We start from the raw sequence: 27696 nt of genomic DNA on the forward strand, positions 1-27696 counted from the left end.
TGGTGCAGAAAGCCTGCCCCTGTCCCATCATCCATCTGTTTACATTCTTTCCTGATAGCTTACAGCCCCTTACACCCCCAACCTAACATTATGCTGCAACAAAAATGGTGACCAATATTGGAGTTATCCGGTCGTACAGTTTAGATTCTGTGCCCTTAACCCCTGGATACAAATGTAATCAATATGAATAACATTTAGACTAAATTACAAAAGGGGTTTATACAAATATATACCTTGTGTGTCAGAAGATCCAGAACCCCCTGTTGTGACAAACCTGTCCAACACAAGAGGTCTTCAGCTCCTACATGGGTGCTCAGTTAAAAAAAAATGTAAGGGTTAATGGCTGACAAAGTGTGCATTATCACCATTTAACGCACGGCATTATCCCGCTTATACCATGGTCACCTACAAAAGAAATAAATAATTGTATGGCTGGGCGACGTCAAAGCCAGCATGACATGTGGTTCATCTCTCATGTTGTGAGGTAAGCAGTAGCAGAAGTTAAGGGCCAACCCTGCCCAACCCTCAATGGATGATGTTAATTGCTCACCATTGTTATGATAATTGACCCACTTCCATTTATTGTTCATTCCGCCCCTGGGAATTTAGCCCTGGTTTCCTGCATGACAGTCCTGCACCTTACCAACTGAGCTACTGAGACATACACACACACACCCACACCCACACCCCCACACCCACACCCACACCCACACCCACACCCCAACCCCCACACCCACACCCACACCCACACACACACACACACACACACACACACACACACACACACACACACACACACACACACACACACACACACACACAGACAGACAGACAGACAGACAGACAGACAGACAGACAGACAGACAGACAGACAGACACACACACACATACACACCCACACCCCCACACACACACACACACACACACACATAAACACATACACACACACCCACACACACACCCACACCCACACCCCCCCACCCACCCACCCACCCACACCCACCCACACACACACACACGCACACCCACACACACACACACACACACACACGCACACACACACACACACATACATACATACAGCTACAGGCTTTTCAAGCTGCGTTTTTTCGTTTGCTCTTGGTTTTCAATGATTTGAATAATGAAAAACTCAGAAATGGAACATTCATTTTCTTCATATATGTCCTCCATCATCAGAAAAAGGTGACAAGAATCTGTTAAAAAGACCACTTTCTTCAGAGTCTGTCTTTAAGATCAATTTTGTCTTTGGGAGAGTGTCCCGCCCCTCTTCTTGCGTCCTGGTGGCTTGTTCTGCTTCCTCTGCATCCCTGCATGTGTTATGTAGAAGTGGAAGTTGACTGATGGTGTGGCTCTCTGCTGTGTCACTGTGATGAATGGTGCTGCAGGGAGACTCCTTTTTTTTAAATTTTGGAATATATATTTTTCTTCCCCCACCCTTACAAATGACGTCCCCCATGTTTTAACACTTATGCACACAAAATCATGATTCCCTTCAGCTCCTCTGCACTCAGCACTGGTTAACCTCGTGAGTAGAATCAGTGTTGCAGAAGTGTCTGAAAGAAAACTCAAAGACTGTGGGGAGATTCAAACCAATACAACCCCCACCTCCAGTTAAGGTCACCCTGGAAAAAGTTGACAGCTCCTACAGCCGTGTTGAATCCTAGTTGGGCTTGTTTCCAGCTTTCTTAGATGTTCGGCAGGGATGGGATTGTGCGGCTGCAGTTTGTCACACGTGTCCCTGTGCTCATATGCTATCCATATGCTCATGAGAACCCGCCCATTCCTTTAGACCTTTGTAGGAGACATTTATTAAGACCATTTTGGCCTTTTCAATGACATCTCATGTGTCTGGCTCAGATTTTGGGACGTTTTTTAGGGAAGACAAAACAGAGTCGACACAGGTCATAAATGACTGTGCTGGTATTCAGGGGGGTATGCTTGTTCTGCATGTGGAGGCATCTGCATCTTATCTAGCAAAACAAAAAGTTCTGCAAATGTACAGATTCAGAAGAATTGTCTTTTAAAATGAGCTTTCCAACTGCTGCTGCCTGAACCAATCAGGTTTAAGTGGACATTGACTTTACTCTGTTTCTAATAAAAAGAAAACGATGCAACTGAAGTTCAAAAAGGAAAACAAATCTTTGAAATGCATTATTTAAAACTTACCAGTTCTACAGGACAAGTTAAAAAAAAAAAAAATTAAAAAAAAATTAAAAAATAAAACTTACCAGTTCTGAAATTCAACTTTGGTTAATTGTTTAATTGAAATAAATTAACTTCCTTTTTGGAGCATCTACATAGTATAATCCACCAATGACTTTGTCTGATTGGCTTGGAGCAAAAGAGGGGAAAGTGATAAGAAAACAATATTGAATAAACTGTGTGCAAATGTACAAATACATACATGAAATAAATGGAATACTGCAGGCTGCATGTTGGTGTACCTGGTTTCAAACGCTGGTTTGAATCCCAGCTGCTACCTTTCTGTTTTCATCATTCATGTGGGAGTTTCCTCTCAACCAAAACCTGCTTCAGAGGTTAACTGCTGTTGTAGCTTCTAAAACTTTGAAATGTGACTGTTTAGGAAATTACAGCAAACCAGAGAAAAGTTTCAACAATCTAAATACATTACTTCACAAGTTCCCATTTTTGGCTGTGTCTACAGATGTTAAGGAAGCATAACACTTCTCTGATTTCACAAGCTCCTCTAGTAAACGGAGTACCGCTGATCTTAGGCGATGAATCGTCCAGACTCACATTTGATGCAGATTTTTTCTGGACCTGTTTTCCGTTCAAAGTCTGGAGAAGTCCAGCAGCAAAAGCTAATGGCGTAGTTTCAATGTGCAAGGGGTTTATGAATGCCATTGAAGTGATAATTGGCTTCTCCTTGAGCGCATGTCGTGCAGCGTTTGTGAGTAGTCGGTGAGGAGCCATTGTGTGCACCTTTCTAATGGCTAGAGGGTGATGTAAGGGGACCAAACGTCATAACTTACATAATTCTTACAAATGCTTCACGATACACTTACCACGTGTGCGACAGTGGTACGTTACATTTTCATGACGGCGCAACAGCCTCATGGGAACTGCAAGACATACCTGCACCCCCCTTTAGATGCGGCCGCTCCTCTCTACGAGCCTCCAAGGAGCCAGACAACCCAAAACCCACAGCGCAGTTAAGGGTCAACCCCCATGCGGGGGCATTTGACTTGAGGCTTAAGATGTGTCATCCATCCATCTTCCTCCGCTTATCCGGGACCGGGTCGCGGGGGCAGCAGACTGAGCAGAGATGCCCAGACTTCCCTCACCCCAGCCACTTCCTCCAGCTCCTCTGGGGGGACCCCGAGGCGTTCCCAGACAGCGTGTCCTGGGTCTTCCCCGGGGCCTCCGCCCAGTGGGACATGCCCGGAACACCTCTCCAGGGAGGCGTCCAGGGGGCATCCGGACTAGATGCCCGAGCCACCTCAGCTGGCTCCTTTCGATGTGGAGGAGATGTGTCAAATGTACTGAAATCAATTTCTTTTTTTTTTAACTTGTCCTGTCCAATAGCTGGGCAGACAGATGAGAGCTGAGGGCCTCTATTGTTGGACATATTTTACTTTAACAACAGGGGTTATAAATTTCCAGACAAACCAGAGTTATGTCTGAATAAACCCCTTTTGTAATCGAGGCCAAACTTTATTCATTTTAATCGTATTTGAAAGTCTTTGGTGTTGGACCGGACGGAAAAGGAAAGAGGGGAAGAAGAGAGAGGGACGTTAGAGAGAGAGGGGGGGGATAGGAGGGTGATTAAATCAATTTCAATACTGGGTGGATTTCCCCTTGAGGGTTTAAAAACATTCTATTCTATTCTATTCTATTCTATTCTATTCTATTCTATTCTATTCTATTCTATTCTAAGCTTAGCTGTCATCAGACGTCAAATATGCCTAATGCTCCTCAAAAAACAGACACCTCTCCTTTTCCATGTTGGGCGGGGGTAATTATGTCCATCAACAGCTCGATTGCTCTTCATCAGGCTGGCGCAGGGCATCATGGGTAATGGGGCTGCACATCCTGGATGAATGGCTTAATTAAGCAGAAAAAGAAATTAAGACCCCGCTGGTCTGAGGAAAAAAGGTACAAGGAGGGCGTGCACGTTAAGCACAGGGGGTGCACAGTGTGTGTGGGGGTAGTTTAGTCACATAGAGGTTGAAGCTGCATTCCAACAGCTCTGCTGCTCAACTAAGATTGACCTTTTTAATCAGAGGAATGACTTTTGTTCAAGGGTTATATCTTTGTTTTGAAAAGCGCAGTGACTTTCTTCAAAACTGAAATGCAGTTTTTCCTCTGCTTCACCACAAACACCCAGCCGCCCCCTCAAAGGCAAACCTTCACCGGGACGAGCAGCTTTCTGCCTGAAATGAGAAACTTTGGCTCTCCCCATGAGATGACTCCAAACGGAGTCGAGCAGCCGGACGGTCATTATGGCAAGTGAAAGTAAAGAAAATGAGATCAAAAAGACTTATTTAAAGCACAAAGAGAAACACGTCGCTTCTGCCTGATGATGAAAGAACAAAAGGGAAAGTAGCTTCCAGCAAGACAGACTGCAAATGAATAGAATCAAAGGATCTTTGGTGCAAACAGCATCTAAATGTGTTGTTGATTCTCACAAATGCAGTTTTCTGCAGCCATGCATCAGGCTGGTTTAGGGGTTCCTGCAAAATTCAAGCAGAATTTATAGGAGCTTATTAAAAAGCTGAAATGTGACGTTTCATAGATGCACTCAGTGATGCTTCCTTTGTTGTCTTTATGGAGATCTGTTGCCAGAACAGGAGCCCTGCTCCTCCTGTGGTCACTCGATCTGACGGTTAAAAACACTAAAAACCTAATCAGGAATGTGATTTCTGATTATGGAATGCACAGAGAGAACATTCACCTCAGAATTGTGATGGATCAAAACACCGCTAATGTTGAGGATGTGAGGGCTGTAAGATAGCAGGACAGAGTGAATGATAGGAAGGAGGCGGGCTCCCTGCCAAAAACTACTGCTCCTCTCCAGAAACTCCGTCCTATGTGCAGGAAAGAAGGATGGAGGAGGATGAAGGTGGCAATGATGGAGAGATTAACTTCAGAAGCAGCAAAGATGCAGAGGATGAAGAAAAAGCTGAGAGAATTGAGAAACGCAAGGAGAGGCAACGGGCTGGAAGTTCAAAATGCTGAGAGATGTAAGGAAGCTGGAGGAGAAACCTCAGGAGAAGAGCTCATGAATGTTTTGATTCATCGAAGACAAGAAGGGTTCTCACACTTTTATGAACTTTGATTCCTCATTTTAATCTGAGCGACTTGGAACACGAACAGAACCAGGCTCCAACTCCGAGAAGCTCTGCGCTCTTTCAGCCACTGGCCTTCACTGGGGCAGGAATTCACCCCACCCACCCTGCTCACACCATCATTTCCCTTTGGGGTGAGGAGAAATTCTGCCGACAGTGAATGACCCCCCCCCCCCCCCCCCTCATAATATATAAATGCTGTCAATAGTTTGATGTAAATCTGGGAGGAAGCACAGCATAACAGAAGGAGCTCGTCCTCATGAGATGGATCAGATCTTCACATGACAGATGTTCTTGTTGCTTGGACAACTGTGATCTGGAATATTCCCAGACTGCTTTGCAACGTCAGGGTGGGCTGGAATCATGTCAGGCTGCTGGATCGTAGGATTTGTCTAATGAAGAGGTTCAGAAATGATGGGATTTAAAGCCGAGCTGCAGAAAAGAGTTTTTGTGCTGTTTGTTTCAAAAGCTTGGCAGAGCTCAGTTTGAGTAATAGGGCCCCCAAATGAGCAACCATTTCTGATGGTGCCACATGTGACGGGTCAGAGATAAGGAGAAGCACCCCCCCCCCCCAGAAGTATATTAACATGACAAATTCTGCTTAATCTCTTTTGGGGTCATGGAGTTGCTGAAGCAAACCCAGAGTTTAACCTGTAGGGCCCCACGCTCACACATTCACACTCCTAGTGGCATTTTGGGAAACCTGTTTTTGGACTGTGGGAGGAAACCGGAGAAAACCTGCACATACAAACTTCACACAGAGAGAACCCAGCCGGTATTTGAACCAGTTCCCACAAGAGCGCTAACTGCTGTTCCTCTGTTCAGCCCTCCATGAAACTAACATTTAAAAGTATAAATTACCCCCAGAGACCAGGGGCCTCATTTCTAAAACTTTGCGTAGGATTTGCGTCAGAAGTGGCGTACGGATGAAACATAGGACGTGCGTACGCACAGAAATATTGGGATTTATAAAACCGTGCGCACGCACATCCTACGCATCTTTCCCTTAATAAATCACAACCAATTCTAAATGCAGCTTTAGCGGCCTCATGACACGCCTATAGTTGCCCATAAATAGTCCGTGAAACGCCCACAAATGAATATTCATTGATTGTGAAACCATGGCACACACTGAGAGGAAATCAAAAAACGTAACTTGACTCACTGTGAAGTAGAAGTTATCGTTGGCGAGGTGGAAAAGAGGAGAAAAGTGTTGTTTGGAGGGCACAGTGTGGGCATTACTAATGCCAAAAAGGCACGTGAGCGGCAGACGGTGGCAGACGCCGTAAATGCTGTAGCCTCACAACCTCGGACCGTGGCCGAAATAAAAAAGAAATGGTCGGACATCAAAGTCGAGGCAAAAAAACGTCTAGCGCTGCATCGCCAGAGTGTGTCTGCCATGGGGGTGGGGGGTGGGGGGGGGACACCGGAGCTGACCCCTCCTGATGAGAGACTGACGGCAATTATTTGGGAATCCCTTTTAAGTGGAGTAGTGACTGAGGTGCAGGGGAACACCGACGCACCAGATGCACCGGGTCATCCGGCTAAGGGTCGGCTGAGATATTCCTGACCTGTCAGCCAATTCCCTCTGAAAAGTGCCAGTCGCCAGGAATCCTAGTGTTGCTAGGACTTGAAGTGGGACAGGCACGGCGTGGTTCCTCCGAGTGCTCCTCTGTAACGCCGGGGCCAAAAGCCCACAGAGGTCCAAGAAGACGGCTCGAGGAAGTCTGAACCGGCTCATAAGCCACTCGTCCTCGTTTGCCAGCAAGTCTACTTGCTGTCTAAAGATGCGTTCACTCCGAATTCTTCCATTTGTCACATCTTCTAAGAGCGCCAGATCAGCCATTGTGCGTCATTACGCATTGTGATGGGGCATTTTATTTCCATCCATTTAATCACATCTGACAAGCTACAGATGTCGGTAATAATCCACTTGGAAATGGGAAATTGATCAGCGCAAATGTAATTTCTTGTTGCTTTCTGAATGGTTGAGACATACGCCATACATTGTTTTATCAAAAATAAAACAAACTAAAGGCATATGCATGAATACCATAATTCCATAGCTTATGAAGAAATGTTTTAATGTGAAAACAACTTTCCCCAGTGGACAATTAATGCATCTGTCTGTCTGTCTAATTGCACCTCTATCTGCTCCGCCAGACGGACACACTGATGAGAATATCAGTTCTGTACATTATTTCGTTCTGTTAACTATATTATTTATGAGGGTGAATTGCACAACATGCCAATATTGCAGAACATATTTCACTTTTCTTTTTCCAAATAAGTGTTCATTTGAATTTCTGTTGTAATTTTCGTTTGATTTTTTTGTTTGTTTCACTGCTGATCGATCAAACGGGTGTTGGTGTAGCTGTCAATTGTCAGACTTGCTTTGTGAAGTCTTCATGTTATTTCTGAGAGGCAGTATTGTCATTTTCACTTTCACGTGTTTCTTCCATCTGCCGACGGTGTCGCCGTTTCTCATTTCACCCGTTTTTGTGCGTACGCCTGGGTCAGAGCGTGAAGGACCGCACATTTTCCCGTCAAGTTTGCTTTTTATAAATCTCAACTATTGGGTTGAGAGTGGCGTAGGCCTTCTTTTGTGCGTACGCAACGTTTAGAAATGAGGCCCCCAGGTCCCTGAAGTGCATGTGTTGGTTTAAAGGTCAGGGAGTCTTTGGTCATGTGTCCAGCATATTTGGGTTTGAGTATCATGACCTTAGCTAGCCTAAATGGTAAATTCATGGGGAATCTAATGTGACAAGAAGTTAAAAAACAAACAAAAACAATTTCAGACAATTGATTCAAACCAGATTCTGACTTTAAGGTAATGCATGTTAGGGTCTCCTGTTAGGATAACTGCTCAGGAAACCTTTCCAGTTTAACTGTGATGCAGACATAAAACCATTGACTGAAAATGAGAACTGGACTGAGTAAGTGTGATGTCATCCAAAGAAAAGGGTTTACTTCCAGTTCCAACCAAAGGAAGTCAATTTAGTCCACATTTTTCAGGATATGGACAGTGGCATGTTGGAACTAGACAACATCAATATTGGTCAATGTTTTTACGGCAACCACTCTAGCCAATCAGGAGAAAGCTTGTTGAAGCCACTCCTTGAAAGTGGGCTCAGGAGAATCAAACGATTCGAACGTTTGACGTGAGACCGTAGGCTTTTATTGAGGCATCTGACTGGTCAGTTTTCCACTTGAATAACTTGCTCTACAGAATAAAAAATGTTTTTTTGTTATTAGAAGGATGTTTGGAAAAAGATATCAGATCCAGAAGGGTTATTCTGACTAGAATGACTGAGTAACAGCTGTTTATTTCTCTGTAAAAGTCTGTGGGATTTTGGCTTCTTGGAGCCAGCTGGTACTTCCTGTTTGGAACGGCGGGGGGGGTCACTCAGTCCAGTTCTCATAATCAAATCATCAAAGTCTGGCATGACTCTTTCTGAAGCCTTGAAAATGATCATTGATTTGTCATATCAGGAACCAGGAGCTGAACAAGGATCTTAAATCGGGTCCTGATTCAAACGGATCTCGAACCAGCTTCATGCCAACGACACTGGTTTTTAGTGCACAGCACGGCCAGACGCAGACTGACCAGCTGACATCACTGCTCTCAGGGATCAGAGCAGCTCACTTTGTTTCTGTGCAGATTAGGGAGCATGGAGACGACCAACATTTTAACCCTTTTCTTCCAAACTTTTTCGTCTCCCGCTGTCTGATGGGAGTCACTCTGCAAGTGTCATTAGAATGCAAGGGGTGTCGCTTCAGCTAAATATTGTGCAGGCTTCATTTAGCACAGATGAAACCATGACTCACTATGGACTCATAGAGCAAGTGAGTCGGATCGCAGCCCAAATGGTTTGGGCTGGCTGCTGAGTGAGTGAACTCACAAGCCTCTGGCGCCGTCTTCCTGAAGCTTCCAAGCCCTATTAGAGCCATTCTAGTGTATTATGCTAATTGGTCCTCAATGATTTTAGTGACTGACTGAAAAGCTGCTCGGCTCATTAAACCTGAGTGTTTTTATCACACAGAGAGACATCAGAAAAGTTCCTCCCACTGTCTCTTCTTCAAACCTGAAGGTTGCAGCAGGAAAAGGGGTTTTAAGGGGCCTCATTACAAGGACCAATCCCAACAACAACACAAAAACATGTTACAGATCACAACAACAAGTAAAACAGCAAAAGAAATATTAGAACAAACCTCTAAGAAATCAAACCAACATTCCAGACACTAAAAAGTAACTCAAGAAAAAAAAAAGAAGCATTTTAGGAAACAAGAGTGATTTCTAAAAACTAAAATGAAATGTTAGACAATTAAACAAAACAAAAACCTGTAAAGGTAGGTGTTGTGGGATATCACTGGTTGGATGATACAGTTTGATGAGGAAGAAGGAGAGCAAAAAGACATTTTATCTGAACTAAAGAGCTGATCGATCAACATTGAACCTTTGCAGAAGCTGCGGGCAGAAACTTAAAGAAGCTCAACAAACTCATCCAATAATAATCCAAACAGTGGTGTCCCATTATACCAACTTTTTTTCATTTTATTTTATTGAATTTGCTAACTTTTCCTTTCAAATTTTGGAAATTACTTTTGTTTTTGTAAAAAAAAAATGTTTCATTTAGGTTCTGGGATTTTGTTCTCTTTCTAAAATGTTGCTTTTTTATTATATTGCATATTTTGTTTTTTTAATTGTCATTGTGATCGCAACTATAATCTAGCCACAGGGGTTGCAAGCCAGTTGCCTCTGTGCCGGTCCCAAGCCCGGATAAATAGAGAGGGTTGCGTCAGGAAGGGCATCCGGCGTAAAAATTGCCAAAATAACCATGCGAATCATCCACAACACTTTAGACATACCGGATCGGTCGAGGCCCGGGTTAACAACGACCGCCACCGATGCTGTTAACCTACAGGGTGTCGGTGGAAATTTGACTACTGTTGGTGGAAGAAAGAGGGGAGGCAGAAGGGTCCGTGGCCAGAGAGAGAAGGGAAAAGGCAGGAACATAGGTTTGAGAATAGGGACTCTTAACGTTGGCACAATGACAGGGAAAGGCAGAGAGCTGGCAGACATGATGGAGAGAAGGAAGGTAGATGTACTGTGTGTGCAGGAGACAAGGTGGAAGGGCAGCAAGGCACGTAGTATTGGAGGAGGATACAAACTGTTCTATCATGCACTGAAAAAAAAGATCTGTTGGATTGACATAAAAAAATCATGGACATCGGTTGCGCGCAAAAAGATCATGTTGAACCAATATAATTATTGCACATAATAAAATCATGTTCTACCGTAATGAATGCTTCTTTGTTTCTGCACCTAATAATTTTACAGAAACAAACAAGATTTTATTATGTCATTTACCATAATTTTTTCAAAAATTTAAAAGACAATAAAAATTTAGCAAAACTATTATTTTGAAATTACCTACATAGTTCATTTTAATTTATAAATTATTTTAATAAAATTTAAATTGAAAAATAAAATTGCAATTGCAGATTATTATTTAAAGCAAATACTTTCTTGTGCATTATTACAGTCCAATGAACATATGACACTGAACACAAATTTCAGATTTAACTTTTTTATCATCTAAACTTGAAAAATATGTTTACAGTGTAGCAAAAAGTACAAATCAATATAAATTGGGCTTGCTATTTTTATTAAACAGAAGATAACAGAGCCAAAGCAGACAGCGGGAATCCCTTCTTAGGAAAAACTTTTTAAAGGTCATTTTTATTAAAAGAGTCGGCTCTTTAAGCCTGAAACCTTAGACACAACTTTGCCCTACAACTCTATTACAGTTTTTCTTTGAATTACCTCAAAGGTGTTTCTGAGATGAGGATGGTAATCAGATTTGTGCTGTAAATAAGGTCAAAAAAGCCTTGGCAACTGCCACTCTTGACACTTGGTGGGTCGACCACCACAGCCTGGGAGATGTGGACCATGAGAATGTCCTCTTCCTCGCCACTTTCCATTAGGAGGGAAATTCCCACCGTGGTGTCCTCGATTGCCTCCTGGATTGCTGCATGGTCTTCATTCTAAAGAACACAGAAAATATTTGTGTGCACAGTTTACATTTGAAGTTTAGTTAAAACGTCTAGATTACACAACTCACCTGTACTTTGAATAAACCCCTGAACTTGCTTATATTGGCGAGAAGGTCAGCAGTCTGAAATACAAAGAGACAACAAATTTTAAATTCACATGAAAACTTCAGAAAAATACAATTCTTACCCTTGGCTCATCAATAAATGTTATAGTTACTGGGTTAACAAAATCATTATATCCTTAGTGTCATGTTAACAGAGGTAGTAGGATAACTGATCAATCATCAATTTCATTATTTATTATGTATGTATCTTTCTGCATAAAAGTTGTGTGTAAAGAGTAGGGCTGGCAATCTTGATTACCTCAGGATTCGATGACAATCCAGGAGACAATAATTCCAATAATATATGGTAAATGCATGGTGAAGGGGACCCACCTGACTCAGTGAAGACTGGAGCATGGACCCCAGCATGATCAGGGAGGAGCAGTTGGAAGTGTTGTGTGAGGAGCACTGTAAATTAATCAGGAAATAAATATAGAGAGTGACACTTCCACAGCTTTGTTGTGTAATTTTACTAACTAAACATGCATTGGTTTGAAATCAATAGCTGCAAAAATATTCTGAAGAAATTAGACCAGAAAGAACATTTGACACCCCCCTCCCACCACAGGATTCAAACCACGCTTAATGAGAACCCGCGAATTTTGAGATGGAAACTGCAAAACTAAACTAGCAGATCGGGAGTAGCTAATCCCCCCACCCATAAAGGATTCCCATATGTGACGGTGTGGCACCGTCAGATGCCGAGGGGGGGGCCACACCGGGTTTTATTGTTTGTATTTTGTATGCTATGATTACCACCTGTGGTGCCGCCTGGCTGGGATTGAGAGCAACGCCCCGTGGGCGTGGCATCCCACTTAAAGGTGAGCACTGCAGGTGGCGAAAAGAGAGGAGTGACAGTGTGTGCTGTATGCTGCATGGCCCTGCGTGTAGCATCAGTGTCGGCAATAAAGAACAGATCCTCCTCACCTTGGCTCCTCTGCATCCTTTCTCGGCGGGACCCCGTCACACCATATTAATTTATCAAATAGGGGGAATCTGTGAAGTAGTATTACAGACATTATTATAACCAAGGCTGTAAACTTTTTACTACACATTATACACTTGTTCCAAACGGACATAAATATTTTCACTCCATTTTAAACTCCCAAAGCTAAAATCTCCATAGAAAAATATGTTCAGCATCATAGAATGAAAACAAAGCTCTGATTGAAACCAAAGATCTATGTAAACTGGACAAACCGAACGCATTCTGTGCACGAGACGCGCACGGAGAATGATTGACAGCTGACTGAGACAGAAGTGCGGTGCTGTTTGCTGGTCAAATAATGCCGTCCTTAAGCTAGCTCATGGTGGAACGGTATGGAAAAACGGAATAATGATAGTAATGATAGCTTCTCACATTTTCCTTCAATTTCGGTCTCAACGCAGAATTTAGCAAAAAGAAATCCACTTAGTGACGATGAACCCCCATGGCAAAGGTTTTCGCCTGTGGGAAAAAAATAAACCGCCGTGCCCGCGAGCGCCCACTGCCCCTTTGTCAAAAGCGAATTCCTACGGCATAACTACTCGCCACTCTTCCCCGCACATCGTTTGAAATCACCGTGTTTACCGCTGAATCTGTCTTCGACGTGAAAGAATTTACCGCGCTCACCTCCCCCTACCTGCCGTCAGAGGGCTGCGGCCGCCAGCGACAAAAGTGGCGCGCAGAGCCTTAACTTTGATAACTACGACAAAAGTGGGTTACAAAGCTCTTCCCCGTGAAAAAATAACAGTAATGATAAATGAACGCCGTTCATTTCCTTAAATCAATTTGTTAGATTAAATTAATTTACCTTTTTTAAGCTCCTCCGGCCAGCAGGTGCTTGCAGCTTCTCTAAAATGGCTGACTGCAAAGTTTCTCCTCCTGGAATGCTTCTTCACCGATGGGGTTTACTTATCCAAAATTAAGGGGCAAAGGATCAAGCATAACTATTTCATGTTTTGTCAACATGATTTAAATATATAAAAGTAACACAGCAAGAAATTATGTGTGATTTTCAAGATTATATTATGTTTCGAAGGTAAACATAATTTGTTCATATTAAACAAACATGTTTACTATTTGTAAATTGAACAACCCCACTTTTCCCGTTTTTTCAGTGTGGTGTTGATAGGAAGAGAAATGGGGTAGGAGTGATTCTGAAGGGGGAGTTTGTAAACAGTGTTCTAGAGGTGAAAAGAGTCTCAGACAGGATGATGAGCCTAAAGTTAGAAATTGAAGGGGTGATGGTGAATGTAGTCAGTGGGTATGCGCCACAGGTTGGCTGTGAGTTAGAAGTGAAGGAGAGATTCTGGAGTGAGTTGGATGAGGTCATAGAGAGTATCCCCAGAGGAGAGAGAGTTGTTATTGGAGCAGACTTTAATGGGTATGTTGGTGAGGGCAACAGAGGTGATGAGGAGGTGATGGGCAGGTTTGGTCTGAAGGAAAGGAATCTGGAGGGACAGATGGTGGTGGACTTTGCGAAGAGGATGGAAATGGCGGTAGTCAACACTTACTTCCAGAAGAGAGAGGAACATAGAGTGACATACAGAAGTGGAGGTAGGAGTACTCAGGTGGACTACATCCTATGCAGACGAGGTCATTTGAGAGAGGTTAATGACTGCAAAGTGGTGGTAGGAGAGAGTGTAGCCAGACAGCACCGCATGGTGGTGTGTAAGATGACTCTGGAGGTCAGGAAGAAGAAGAGAGGGAAAACAGAAAAGAAGACCAAGTGGTGGAAGCTACAGAATGAAGAAACTTGTGAGGAATTTAGGCAGAAGTTGAGACAGGTCCTGGGTGGTCAGGATGAGCTTCCAGAGGACTGGGAAACTACAGCAGAGATTATAAGGGAAACAGGTAGGAAGGTGCTAGCTGTGTCATCTGGAAAGAGGAAAGACGGTAAAGACACTTGGTGGTGGAATGAGGAAGTACAGGAATGCGTCCAGAGGAAGAGGCTGGCTAAAAAGAAGTGGGATGTAGAAAGGACTGAGGAAGGTAGACAGGAGTACAAGGAAGCGCAGCGTAGAGTGAAGAGAGAGGTGGCAAAGGCCAAACAGAAAGCTTACGATGAGCTATATGACAGGTTAGACACAAAGGAAGGAGAAAAGGACTTGTACAGGCTAGCCAGACAGAGAGACAGAGATGGGAAGGACGTGCAACAGATAAGGGTGATTAAGGACAGAGATGGAAAGGTGCTAACTACCCAGGAGAGTGTACAGAAAAGATGGAAGGAGTATTTTGAGGAGCTGATGAACGTGGAAAATGACAGGGAAAGAAGGGAGGAAGATGTGGTTGTTGTGGAGCAGGAAGTAGCAGAGATTGGAAAGGATGAGGTTAGGAAGGCTCTGAAAAGGATGAAGAGCGGAAAGGCCGTTGGTCCTGATGACCTACCTGTGGAGGTATGGAAGTGCTTAGGAGAGACAGCAGTGGAATTTCTAACGAGGTTGTTCAATAGGATTTTAGAGAGTGAGAAGATGCCTGAGGAATGGAGGAGAAGCGTTCTGGTTCCGATCTTTAAGAACAAGGGTGACACGCAGAACTGCAGCAACTATAGAGGAATAAAGTTGATGAGCCACACAATGAAGCTGTGGGAGAAAGAGTAGTGGAAGCCAGGCTTAGGAAGAAGGTGGAGATCTGTGAGCAGCAGTATGGTTTCATGCCCCGTAAGAGCACCACTGATGCCATTTTTGCTTTGAGAATGTTGATGGAAAAGTACAGAGAAGGTCAGAAGGAGCTGCATTGTGTGTTCATAGATTTAGAGAAGGCGTATGACAGGGTGCCGAGGGAGGAGCTGTGGTACTGTATGAGGTCGTCTGGAGTGGCAGAAAAGTATGTCAGAGTAGTTCAGGACATGTATGAGAGAAGTATGACGGTGGTGAGATGTGCTGTAGGTCAGACAGAGGAGTTCAAGGTGGAGGTGGGACTACACCAAGGATCAGCTTTGAGTCCTTTTTTGTTTGCTATGCTGATGGACAGGCTGACAGACGAGGTAAGACAGGAATCTCCCTGGACAATGATGTTTGCGGATGACATTGTAATTTGCAGTGAGAGTAGAGAGCAGGTGGAGGAACAGCTAGAGAGGTGGAGGTTTGCTCTGGAAAGAAGAGGCATGAAGGTCAGTCGTAGTAAGACAGAATACATGTGTCTGAACGAGAGGGATCAAGGTAAAAGCGTTAGGTTACAGGGGGCTGAGGTGAAGAAGGTGCAGGAGTTTAAGTACTTGGGGTCAACAGTTCAGTGTGATGGGGAGTGTGGAAAAGAGGTGAAGAGGCGAGTGCAGGCAGGTTGGAGCGGTTGGAGGAAAGTGTCAGGAGTGTTGTGTGACAGAAGAGTGCCAGCAAGACTCAAAGGAAAGGTGTACAAGACAGTGGTGAGACCAGCTCTGCTCTATGGGTTAGAGACGGTAGCAGTGAGACAGAGACAAGAGGCTGAGATGGAGGTAGCGGAGATGAAGATGTTGAGGTTCTCCTTAGGAGTGACCAGGTTAGACAGGATAAGGAACGAGTACATCAGAGGGACGGCTCATGTTGCCTGTGTTAGCGACAAAGTCAGAGAAGCCAGACTGAGATGGTTTGGACATGTTCAGAGGAGGGATAGTGGATACATTGGTAGAAGGATGTTGGAGATGGAGCTGCCTGGCAGGAGGACAAGAGGACGGCCAAAGAGGAGATATATGGATGTCTTAACAGAGGACATGAAGTTGGCTAATGTTAGGGTAGAAGATGTTCATGATAGAGTGAGGTGGAAAAGGATGATTCGCTGTGGCGACCCCTGATGGGAAAAGCCCAAAGAGAAAGAAGATTGTGATCGCAACTATGTTTTTGGTTGAGTGATTCGTGCACTTTAAATACAAAGCTCACCTTGCATATAAGAAGAATACAAATATTTTTTGATATAATTTGGAAAAGAATATTCAATTTGCCTTAAAGTCAGGTCCCAGTTCTGTACGTTTGGTAATTTCTTTGCACTACTCATTTAACCGCCTTTCACATTTGTCATCATCTTCCTGTCGTCCAGTGTTTTTATGTCTTTGTTCAAATAAATCTTCCTATGAAAAAGCTATGAAATAGTTCAGTTTGCTAAGACATAGGTCTAAATGTTGACAAGTCAAGGCCCGTTCACACCGGGACGAATTTCGCCGGCGATTTTCGCCGACGTTTAACGCCTCGTGACTAAACAAAGGGCACCAATGAGAGTGTGCACACCGACGCGAAAAAATGCCACGCGTCAAAGCGTCAAAAAAAAAAAAACGCCTCGGGTTCGTTTTTTTTTTTGACGCCTCGCGTCGAAATCTATTCGACCAATGAGAATGCCGCTTTTGCACACGTGTCTGGAGCTTCTGAAGTTACAGTAAAACACAACTTGGGGGCGCTCAAACATCAAACTGCCTTGCTGAGCACACATACCAGCGAAGAAGACAGACGCCAAGTAGCGTCTACACTGCCGCGGAGAAATAATGACGGACATTCTAAAATATCCCCGAACCAAGCAGCAGTTGGAGCTACTGGTGCTTGAAATATTCATGTTTTCTTTGTATGATTCTGACAAGCGCGTAAATACTTGCTCTCTTCTTCTGAGTGAAAAGCGACTTTAAGAAGCGTTAAGTTGCGCAGCGCCACCTTGTGTACAGGAGTATTTCTGTTTACATTAAGCGCCATCTAATGTCAGGGAATGAAATTGCATGTTCACTCAGCTCACCGTCAGCAAAAATCGCCTGGGTGTGAACACAAAAAACGTGGCGAAAAACGCTGGCGAATATTCGTCCCGGTGTGGACGGGCCTTCAAGTTTTCCTTTTTTGAACCTGAAGCAGTGGGATCTCTGCAACCAGCAGCTGTTCTGGAGCCTCTTTTTCTTTCTTCCATTTATTCATTTTTTCCTTTTCCTTGAAGCAAACCTGACTCAGCTCAGCGGGACTTTTCTTCCCTGTCATCTTTACCTTCCCTCAGTGGAAGTTGGCCTTTGGAGCATCTTTGACCTTTCAGTCCAGACAAATCTTCCCCTTCAGAGAACTTTAGCATCTAACCGCAGATGAAAGGTGTCTTTAAGTGGTTCAAGCTGCAGCTGTCTATTTTCAGACAGATATTATTGTCAAGAAAAACAGAAACTTGTTTTTAACAAATAAATGTTTTACATCCATACCTGATAAAATGAGAGATTTAGAGGAAAAATCTTTTTACCAACACTATATATTCTGCAATTCATTTATTTCTAACAAATGAAGTGTGGACAAAAGTTTTATCCCAAGAGAAAGGTGACTTAAAGAGCCACTACACTAAAAATTGTGTCTTTAGTGTTTATAATGTCTTCTTGCAGCATTTTCCTGATGATAGAGGACATAAATAAAAAAGGTTAAGCTATAAGGCTACGTTCACACTGCAGGGCTCCCTTCCACTGACTGGTCTCAGCAGCATCGTCCGCCATGGTTGATGTTTATGTTCTGGTTCTCGCCTGCTTCAACGCAGAATGATGACGTTTGTTGCGTATCAATGACGTACGAGTCGGATCCATGTGGCCTGGCCGTTCAGACCGAGGTCGCATTTCAAAAGATCAGATTCAGGACCACATACCCAAGTGGCCTGGGTCACATTTGAAAAGATCGGATCTGTGTCGTTCAGACTGTCACGAAAAGATCAGATTTATATCGCAAATAGGGGCAAAATTGGGTCGTTTCAGGCTGCAGGGTGAACGTAGCCAAATAATTCATTTCTGAGTATTTCTTTATTCAAATCGTTGTGAATCAGGAACAGAAAAAAAAGTCTATTTGAAAAATATTATATTTTTTACGTAGAAAATACACTGGGCGGGCCACAAAGTGTGTAAACAGAGAGCTCCCCACAACAGAAAGGGGGAGGGAAGAGTGTTGCTCAATGCCAACAGTCTCAGAACTCAGAGGTGAATTTCTAATGAAGTCCTGCCACTCTACAGAAACTATGTATAGAAAACACCACAGATTTTTTATTTTATTTTAGCTATAAATCCTAATTAAAAGACCACTGGGAATGCTTTTACAATAAATCTAAGGATCTAGCAGAGTGATGGGAAATTTTCATGCCCTCTTCTGTCAGTTTTGACAGTTGTTGACATACATCATAATTCACATTACAGTTTTTCCCAGTTGCAGTTTTTCTGAAAAATTTGACCAATTTAACCAAACATCAAACAGCATTTTTTTTAAAATAGGCAAAATGTAAAAAATACTTAACTAAAATAGAATTGCGGATGTCTTTTTATTTTTACTACATGTCAGCCCACTTCACCATCTGATCTCTGTGCAGACCAGAGGACTTCATCCAAATCACAGGCAAAGTTCACCGCAGCCACACAACAGGAAAAAAAGGATCTAGCCTTGACAAGACACAATTAAAATGTCATCAAAAAGCCGTGTCCATGGCCTGCAACAGGTTAGTCGAGGGTATGGTTGTCTCTTGTAAACCTCCCAATGCCAAGCAGAAAACAATTCTTCAATTGGGTCAAGGAACAGAGAACAGGATTTGTTGTGATATCTGTCGTCTGTGAATCTAACATAGTCCCAGATAGCAACAAAATCTTCTCCATCATTTTCTGCTTGAAGGTCCATATGAACGATGCAGATACAATTTGAACCTGTCGAGTTGAGGGTTGACCTTTTGAACCGTGTTCCCTATGGTCATTCCATAAACAAACTCATGGTCAAGAACTATGGCCTGGAACTCATCAGAAATGTTTGTCATCTGTCTGGGTCCAGGTCTTGGTGCAGGTTCGGGTCTTGCTTTGATTTGATTTGATTTGAAATGGTTTATTTCAAGCAATTAAGTAGAAATAATACACAACAGCAATATAAACATCAGTTATACATTCATACAGTAACTAATCATACTTAGGATAATTAGACATTAATAAATATTGCTTGAAAGGGAGTGGAAGGAAGGGAACTTATATAATCCCACCCCGTTATACTGTAACCATTTTATTACATGATTTATCAATATCCGGTTCCCAGTTTTTATCAGACAGAATTAAAAATCATAAGATATCGATAAAGCACATGACAAAGATGAATTACTTAAGTATTACGTCAAAAATAACTATTTTAGAAATCAACATGGCAAATGCAGATCAGTCATCTGAAATATATGCAGATTATGTTACTTATAAAAGCCATTCATATGAAGAAAACATAATACTATATCAGTAAAATAGACACAACACTGTTTCAGGAATTTTCATAGCAAAAATTTCATCAAGTATCAAAAGTTAAAAACGTGCAAAATTATGCTAGATTAGGAAAGATTTTTGAATCAATTTATCAATTTTTGGAGAAAGTGAAGTAATATCATTAAAAGTCAATCAATTTAACCATTTTCAATAAGTGATTAATCGTTTGTTTTACTTTTTTTAATATTTTTTTGTATTTATATTTATTTTTATTTTTTATAATAAAGTAATGCTGTAGGGGAAATAAAAAGGGTCCATAACTGTCGATTGTCCAAGGTTGGTATTTCTTCTTTTACTGATAACAGCCGATCTTCTGGGTTCAAAACAGTTAATAGTTCTCTTGGATGTTATGTCTGCAGACATTAGATTCAGGTCCAAATCCTTCTTCAGCTGATATCAGCGACGGTGAAAGTTGAGGTCAAGTTGTCTGCAGGTCAGAACTCTGCTGTTATTCAGGTTACGTTAAAGTGATGAATCCACGTGTCATATTTCTTGAAATTATTTGGCTCTTTGATTTATTACTGCATGTTGTTTCAGACGACCGTGATCAAACACTTCTCAAAGTCCTTCATGGTGCTCACAACCAGAACCTTGGACCGGTCCTCTGGACCGAGCGGTTTGACGTAAATCCTGCAGCCTTTAACCCAAGTGTTCTCAATCTGCTTCTGCTTCCTGAGAAGCCGTGCATGTTTTGAGATTTCAGCATTCCTTCTGGTCAGATGGTCGTTCAGATAAGCAGCCGAACCTTTCAGGTGTTTCCTTTGGGTCATCAAAGCTAGCTTGTGTTTGTGATTCACAAACCTGATGAGGATCGCTGGTTTATCCGTCTCCTTTCTCCTGTGGAGCAGGTGGCAGGTCTCGATGGTATTGAGATCCAGGGAAATCCCTTTAGATGTGAGAAATGAATGTATTTGCTGCTCCAAAGACACTGCACCGATATCCGTATTAGCACTGCCAGCTACGCTAGCGCTAGCATTAGCAGTGCTGGCTCCTGCTGCATTCAGCTTCGCTCGAGACTTGATTGGTACTCCAGTGAGAATGACATTATTCATCCTTACTTGCTGTTCCACATCGTCCAGTCTTTGCTCCAGAATCTCGACCCGGTTTTCTCGCTGCTCGTTTTGAGCCCGAAATCTTCGGAACTCCTCCATCATTTCACAAAGTGGCGTTAGCTTAGCCGACACTTGTTCCATAAAACTTTTCAGCGTTTCTTGAATAATGTCAAGAGTCTTTTTGAGGTCTTCGTATTCCTGGGGTTTCTTCGAGGGCATGGTCAGCTCTCTTTTTTGGGGAAAATCAACCTTTTAAGTAATTTGAAGATAGTTGTATTCGCAGAGAGGCACGCCACACGTCCTGCCGTGTAACCCGGAACCGGTTCCGGGTTACACAGTGTGGGTCTTAGTGTGGGTCTTGCTCTGGGATCCATCTTTGAAAAGCTGCTAAGTTGTTTCAGAACTGTAATTATATGGACTGCAGTAAATGTTCAACCAGTGTCAGGTTTCTGTGTCAGTTTTGATCAGTTGTGTGTTGGTGCTGACTGTTGTGTTGGAACAGAGTTTGAGTTTTGTGTGTTTTGAATGCCAACTGAGTTTTAACCCATAAGAACCCAGATGCATTATTTCTTAACCATAAAATGAAGTGTATTTTACCACAAACCAAGTGGACCACAGAATCCATTTCTGAAATGTCTCTGTTACACTGATGTCACCACTGGGGTTTTTATGGGCTAAAAGTAAGAATGTGTCATGTTTTTCTGCAAAGAATAGATTACAGTTTTGCAAATTGTGTGTTAGGCTAAGACCAAAGAGTCAAAATTAACTTGGAGAATGGCACTCAGTGTTTTAATCTGGAAAAACTGTAATACAAATTCCAGAGACTTTGTAGACCAAACTCCCTCACTCTGGTGATTGGAGTTTGGTTTATGTCACATTCTGCCAAGTTGTTGATTGTCTCCAGTGGTTGAAGCTTGAGCTCTCCTGCTCCTTTTCTTTCCTGCAGCCTGCGAGCTGATGAACCAGGGCATCTTGGCGTTGGTTACCTCGACCGGCTGTGCGTCAGCCAGCGCCCTGCAGTCTCTGACGGACGCTATGCACATACCACACCTTTTCATCCAGAGGAACAGCGAGGGATCTCCCAGGACGGCCTGCCAGTTCAACCCGAGCCCAGGAGGCCAGCGCTACACACTGGCGGCCCGACCTCCTGTGCGCCTGAACGACGTGATGCTGATGCTGGTGGAGGAGCTGGGCTGGCAGAAGTTCATTGTGTTTTATGACATCGAGTACGGTCAGTGATCCCCTCATTTATACAGCATTGTTGTCGCTGTGAGAGTAGAGAAAACTTGTGGTGATTTCATCAGAAGATCGTTGTTTGCAGTTTAGCTTCTGGTCAAGTGTGGCTCAGATTGACGATTCAACCCTTTAACACCAGAGATGTTCCTGGCGATAACTAAATAACATCCTGTTTGACATACCCTATCTCTATGACTGTTGATCAACGTGAATTAGTTGATTCTGACGTGGAGAAAAACTATCACAATCAGCACAAACCAGCTTTTCTCTGCTTCAGAACCCTCTGGAATTACGCTAATTGTGTAAACGATTGAAGAGTTAATGGTCGTAAGAATGACGACGCTGGAGCTAAATTCCTGTGTTTTCAGGGAAAAGCAGAACCAGTTCTTGCGTTGTTGGTGGACTGACATCAGCTGAGCTTTTGCAGGGAGCTGAGTTAGTGCTAAACATCTTTGCATCGTTGTTTTAAACGACAGAGCAAAGGTTGTCATCACCATCAGACTTTCAAGTTTATACCTTTATTTAACACTGGAAAGCTACAGCAAAGACTTGACAGAAACCCCTTTTTTTAATCAAAATGTTTTGTAAACCCTCTGATAAAATCCATGATGAATAAGACCTGCAGGGTTATTTTTTATGGAATATACATTGTATCAATTATAATATGATGGTTCATTTATTAGTTTTTGTTCAAAACAATGTTAGTTTAAGATGTATGTAAAACTATTGACACGAGTGTTCAGGAAAAAAACAAGTCTTTATTTAACCTCTGTCTCTAATTTGATCGACACATTTTTATCCTAGTGGAACTGTATTATCAACTCATTTAGCATTCTTTCAATACAGCAAATAGTCATTCAAAACAAGAGTAGCGAGAGATGAGTCATTTTCAGCCAAAAGTTTTGAAAATTAGCTAAACTTTTCCACCCAGTGTTTTTGAGATTTCATTGAAAAGCCATTCTACCGCCCCCAGTGGAATGATGATGAACTACAGGGCAGAAAACATGGGCCACTTTATATCCTACGTGTTTTTAAGGAAAGTTTGGATCATGCTAATGAGTTAGGGGGGTCAGAAATGCATGAACTGTAACTGTACAACAGGTCAAACCTTTTCAGTTTAACATAAAAGTAACATAATTAGCTATCAAGACAAATGCTTAGAACGAGTTTGCAGGCTTTCTGTGTATCAATGTTTCCTTGAAGCTTCAGTCTGTTGGATTTCTTCAGAAGTGCTTACTAGCACTGCATCCTAATGAAATCACATTAGACTTTATGGATTTTTGAGTGTAATCAATATGGGATGGTGGCAATTACAATGTAAGGATACAGAGGCAGGCATCTCAGCTCTTACATGCTGTTTTCCAGGATGATTTAGAGTCAGTGGAATCCTTGATGATGGTCATCTTCTGCTCCGAAGGCCGCGCGCTGCTGCATTTGTAAAGCTAATCTTTTTGTCAAAGCAGTTGGGTTCGTGTCATGTCAGGTTTCTTTGCTTCTGCCTCAGTGGATTCCTGTCCCTGGATGAAGTGTGTGTTTTTTTTTGCTGCAGTGCACAGATTGTTAATTGATCACTCAGCGACTGCGTCCGGCCCAATATACGTATTTTTCCTCATCCTTGCCTCAAGGAGAACTAATCAGTGCAGGTGCATGAAAAATGAAAACATGAGATGCTGTACAAGCGCAATTATTCTCCAACATGGATGCTGTTACTCTGCCTCAATTACCAGGACTCCTGCTTAGCTGCCATCAGTTGGCTTCACCTGGAACAGTTTGCTGCAGGTCTGCTTCAGGTCTCCTCACTTATTGATTCTGCTGCCACCTCAGATCACATAATGCAATGTAGTTATTGTTCATTTGCAGTTAGATTTCTGCGCAGCGCACAGCGGCCTGCACCTTACTGTAATGAGCAGGCAGTAAACAACCATTAATGATGCTTCTGCCTGTTTATACCCATTGCTTTTTTATAGCCCTGCACATCAGAGCAAAGCTCTGCTAGCAAGGCCACATCAATGCTGATCCCCTGTAAGGAGGAACCTCCCTCCTGTTGTCATTATCCCCACAGTCTTTGGCCTTTAGAGCGTTGCAGTGTTTTGGACAGTCTTAGAATTGCATATTTAATTTCCCACTGAGACCTGGACACAGTCAGGTGAGATTTTTTTGTTGATTCTCTCTGATCACTTGACACGCCGCACATTCAGTTACATAATGGCATATTGGAGGACAAAACTGACTTGATCCTGCATACTTGTAAACCATTGGATGTACCTATATGAGAACTGGACTTAAAGACCCCTCCCCCCTGGCGTTCTAAACAGGAAGTAAACCCGCTGGTTCCAAGAAGCCAAAGCCTCATGGACTTCTATAGAGAAATAAACAGCTGTTACTCAGTTATTCTATTGGTCAGAAAACCATTATTGCTCTGACATCTTTTTTCAAACATGTTCTTGCTAATCCTCATTTGAAAGATTTTTTTTTCTGTAGTGCAAGTTATTCAAGTTATAAAGTGACGCCTCAGTAAAAGTCGTTGGTCTCACATTGAACATTCAAAATGTTTGACAGATTTCGTACAGAAGTGGTAGGGGTCTGAACTTCCAACAAGCTCACTCCTGATTGGTGAGAAGTGTTGCCATAGAAACAATGACTCTGACCAATTTGGACCAATTAGGGCTCCAACACGGCGGCGTGCATGTCATGAAAAAAAGGCAACTGTAGTGATATTTGGTTGTTGCTGGAAGTAAACCGTTTTCATGAGTGACATCACACTCTAAGTCCAGTTGTCATCTACAGCCCATGGTGTGAACACAGACGGGATCTGAAGCTGCATTGAAGCCACTTAAGGCTAACAGCAGCACCGAGCTGTCACCTCTTTAAGGAGTGTTATAAAGTGGGAGAACATTTGTGCTTTACTGCTGCAGACAGAATGCTTTATTGCAATAGATGTTCAGCATGTTTAGCAGCATCAACACTGTATTATTTGAGTTTTCAGAGCTTTTTTAACAGTCTTCTGTTTTACAACATCAACATGTTACCAGGAAAATTAGAATAATGATGGGACTATTTCACCGCTGTGATGCTCATTGGTGATCATACACTTTTCTAGTCTGGCATTGAAACTTTTCTCTTTGTCTCTTTTTCTGTGCGTAATGCATCTCCTAGGTTGAATTTTTGTCAAATTTAAGGTAATCATTTTACTTCTTTGAGGCATTAAACTGACTTTCCGCTTGTCTTCTTTATGAGACACAATCTCCACTCTGCTTTTAGCATTTTCCAACTTTCTTCAAAGTACTGACCTCTCTTATCTGAACTGGATACATTTTTTGCACATATTTTATTTTCATACTACAGCTGTAATGAACATTTTGATCATTTGGAAAAGCTGTCACCTTGGACTCGGAACAGCGGCATTATCCTCCACTTCAGAGCTCCCTAATGAGTCTAAACTGTGAAAGTAGCTGCAACAAAGTGAGAAGGAACCAGTTTCACAAGTTTTATTGGACAGCCAACATATATAATGGCTGTTGAATCCCAAATGAAGTAAATTCAATACAGTCCTGAATTCACAGAATTTATCTATATGCTTGAAGAAAATCTTAGTAAAGGGATTTTCTCTTAAATCGGACATTAGAATGTTTTTTTTTATCTTCCTAAACAAGAGAAAAATGTTTCTGATATTTTTTACAGAAATGCTTTTTTTTTTTTTTTTACAGAAATACATTTGAACATTCAGCTTTCACTTGGAAAATCTGCATAATGTAGATATTTTGCAGTCATGCTGTTCCACATCCCCATGAAAGTTTTGTGTTCTTTTGAAAGCAGAGTTTAAATAAGTTGTCTGGACCTCTGCAGGCTCCTCCAGAGAGAGCCAGGCCATTGTTTTGGTCACGACATTTGGAGATCCAGAGCAAAGAGACCGTCCCTCCATCCGTTACCTTAAGCCAGGGGTCGGGAACCTATGGCTCGCGAGCCATATATGGCTCTTTTGATGGTCACATGTGGCTTGCAGACAAATTTTTAATTATACTTTTTTTTTTTTCATTAGACCAGTCCTTGTCTGGCGCGATGCGATGCCAGAGGCGCGCAGTAGTAGCGGTGCTTAGAGAGAAAATTCTGCGCCAGCACTATCACTTTACTATTATCTATTATTTCACAGAGTTTGTACCAGCTGGAAACCTGTGAATTGCCGTGCCTAAAACTGCGCTCCCGTCTCTGAGGAAGAGTGCGCAGATGCGGGGACGGGATGTGTGAGGGAGAAAGCAGAGGGTGGGGGTGTGTGTGTGGGCACGGCAAGTAAGGTGAATCGTGCAGGGATTGTAAAAACGTAAAACCCGCTGCCCGTCACTCACTGCAGCGTGTGAGTGTGTGTTTGACTCCCCATCTGCATGTGATCAGTCTTTCTCACATCTAAAGAACATTCATACCTACGATGACGTTTAAAGTCTCAACGCCTGCATGAAGCTGAAACTCCACGGATCAACCGGACTAGACAATCAGCAAAACCACCACGAGAAATACTCATCATTTATTAGCAACGGTATAGCGATGTTATTAAAAAGAATCCACAGACTTATTTTACTTTAAAAGTGTTGAAATTAAATCAAATGCACACATTCACTTGTATATTTAGTTTTAAACATATTGTTGCGGTCTGAGTTGGACTGGGTGGCTGTTGGGCCGCGTTATAAGTTCTGGAGTTCATTCATCGCATCAAGCAGAGATCTGATTGGCTCTCAGTTCTGTCGCTCAGCCTGTTGTTAGGTAGTTTGGACCAATGGGGTTCAGCTATGGGCCGAATAAGGGAAAGGGGAGGGCTGGAGCGGGAGCAGGTGAATATAAAGTTGGGAGAAGTGCTCTCGTGTCGGCGGGAGAGATTAAGGAGTTGCTGAATTAATTGTTCGGCGTTTGTTGCGGTCTGCAGTAACCAGAATAAAGAACCTTAAAAGAGGTTAAGTCTCCGTGCCTCAGTGTGGGAAAGGGACGCTACATTATTGTATGGCTCTTTGGAAATTACAATTAAAAATATGTGGCGTTTATGGCTCTCTTAGCCAAAAAGGTTCCCGACCCCTCCCTTAAGCATTGTGTCAATCAGCAGCATTCCAACACAGAGGGTTTTTTAGAAGACAAGGACTGGTTGATTTGCCCCCCTCCCACTGTTTGACAACCTGAAATTCTTTTCAAGTGTCTACAGGTCATCTCCGCCTCCAGCTGTTTGTCAAAACTTTCCTAGACTGTGCCATGTCTGCACAGTGGTGTCATTTTTGTGGTGTTGTTGGTATCCATCACACTTCAGACTCATCAAGCTATAGATGTCCTGTAGAGACACAGTTTAACTTATAGGGGACAGAATATCTGCTCAGCTTCTCCGTAGTTTTGGCGTTTTCAGACCGGCTCTTTTTTGTCTAAACATTCAAAACAGCAACAAAATCTTACACAAGATTGAGGTTTAAGATTATTTATTACATATTTTTTGATGTATTATTATATCATTTATTTTTTTATTTATCATATTTATATAAACAATTTATTAAAAACGTTTTTTTTCTTTTCTTTTTATGTTGTTTTAAGAAATTTTATCCTAGAATATTCAGAGCACCCTTACCTGTAACGGTATAAAAAAAATAAAGAAACATCAATTTGCTAAAAGCCCTTTTCTCAGACAGTTTTTACAACATGGCTCATAAATAACAGGTCTTCCTATTAAACATGGTTGATTGGTGTTAATGGCTTTTAGTGCGCGCATTTCACA

The 27696-nt window shown here is 42.5% G+C and overlaps 1 protein-coding gene across 3 annotated transcripts in view; it reads left to right on the top strand.

The window, feature by feature from the left end:
• Nucleotides 1-27696, top strand: part of LOC101174819 (glutamate receptor ionotropic, delta-1) — a 492295-nt gene that overhangs the window by 224145 nt on the left and 240454 nt on the right. For all 3 annotated transcript variants that reach the window (XM_023949511.1, XM_023949512.1, XM_023949513.1), the window contains exon 3: nt 21664-21948. In XM_023949511.1, coding sequence (XP_023805279.1) covers nt 21664-21948 — 285 coding nt within the window. The remainder of the gene's footprint in view (nt 1-21663; nt 21949-27696) is intronic.

This window comes from Oryzias latipes, chromosome 19, assembly GCF_002234675.1.
Source record: "Oryzias latipes chromosome 19, ASM223467v1".
Taxonomy (NCBI): Eukaryota; Metazoa; Chordata; class Actinopteri; order Beloniformes; family Adrianichthyidae; genus Oryzias; species Oryzias latipes.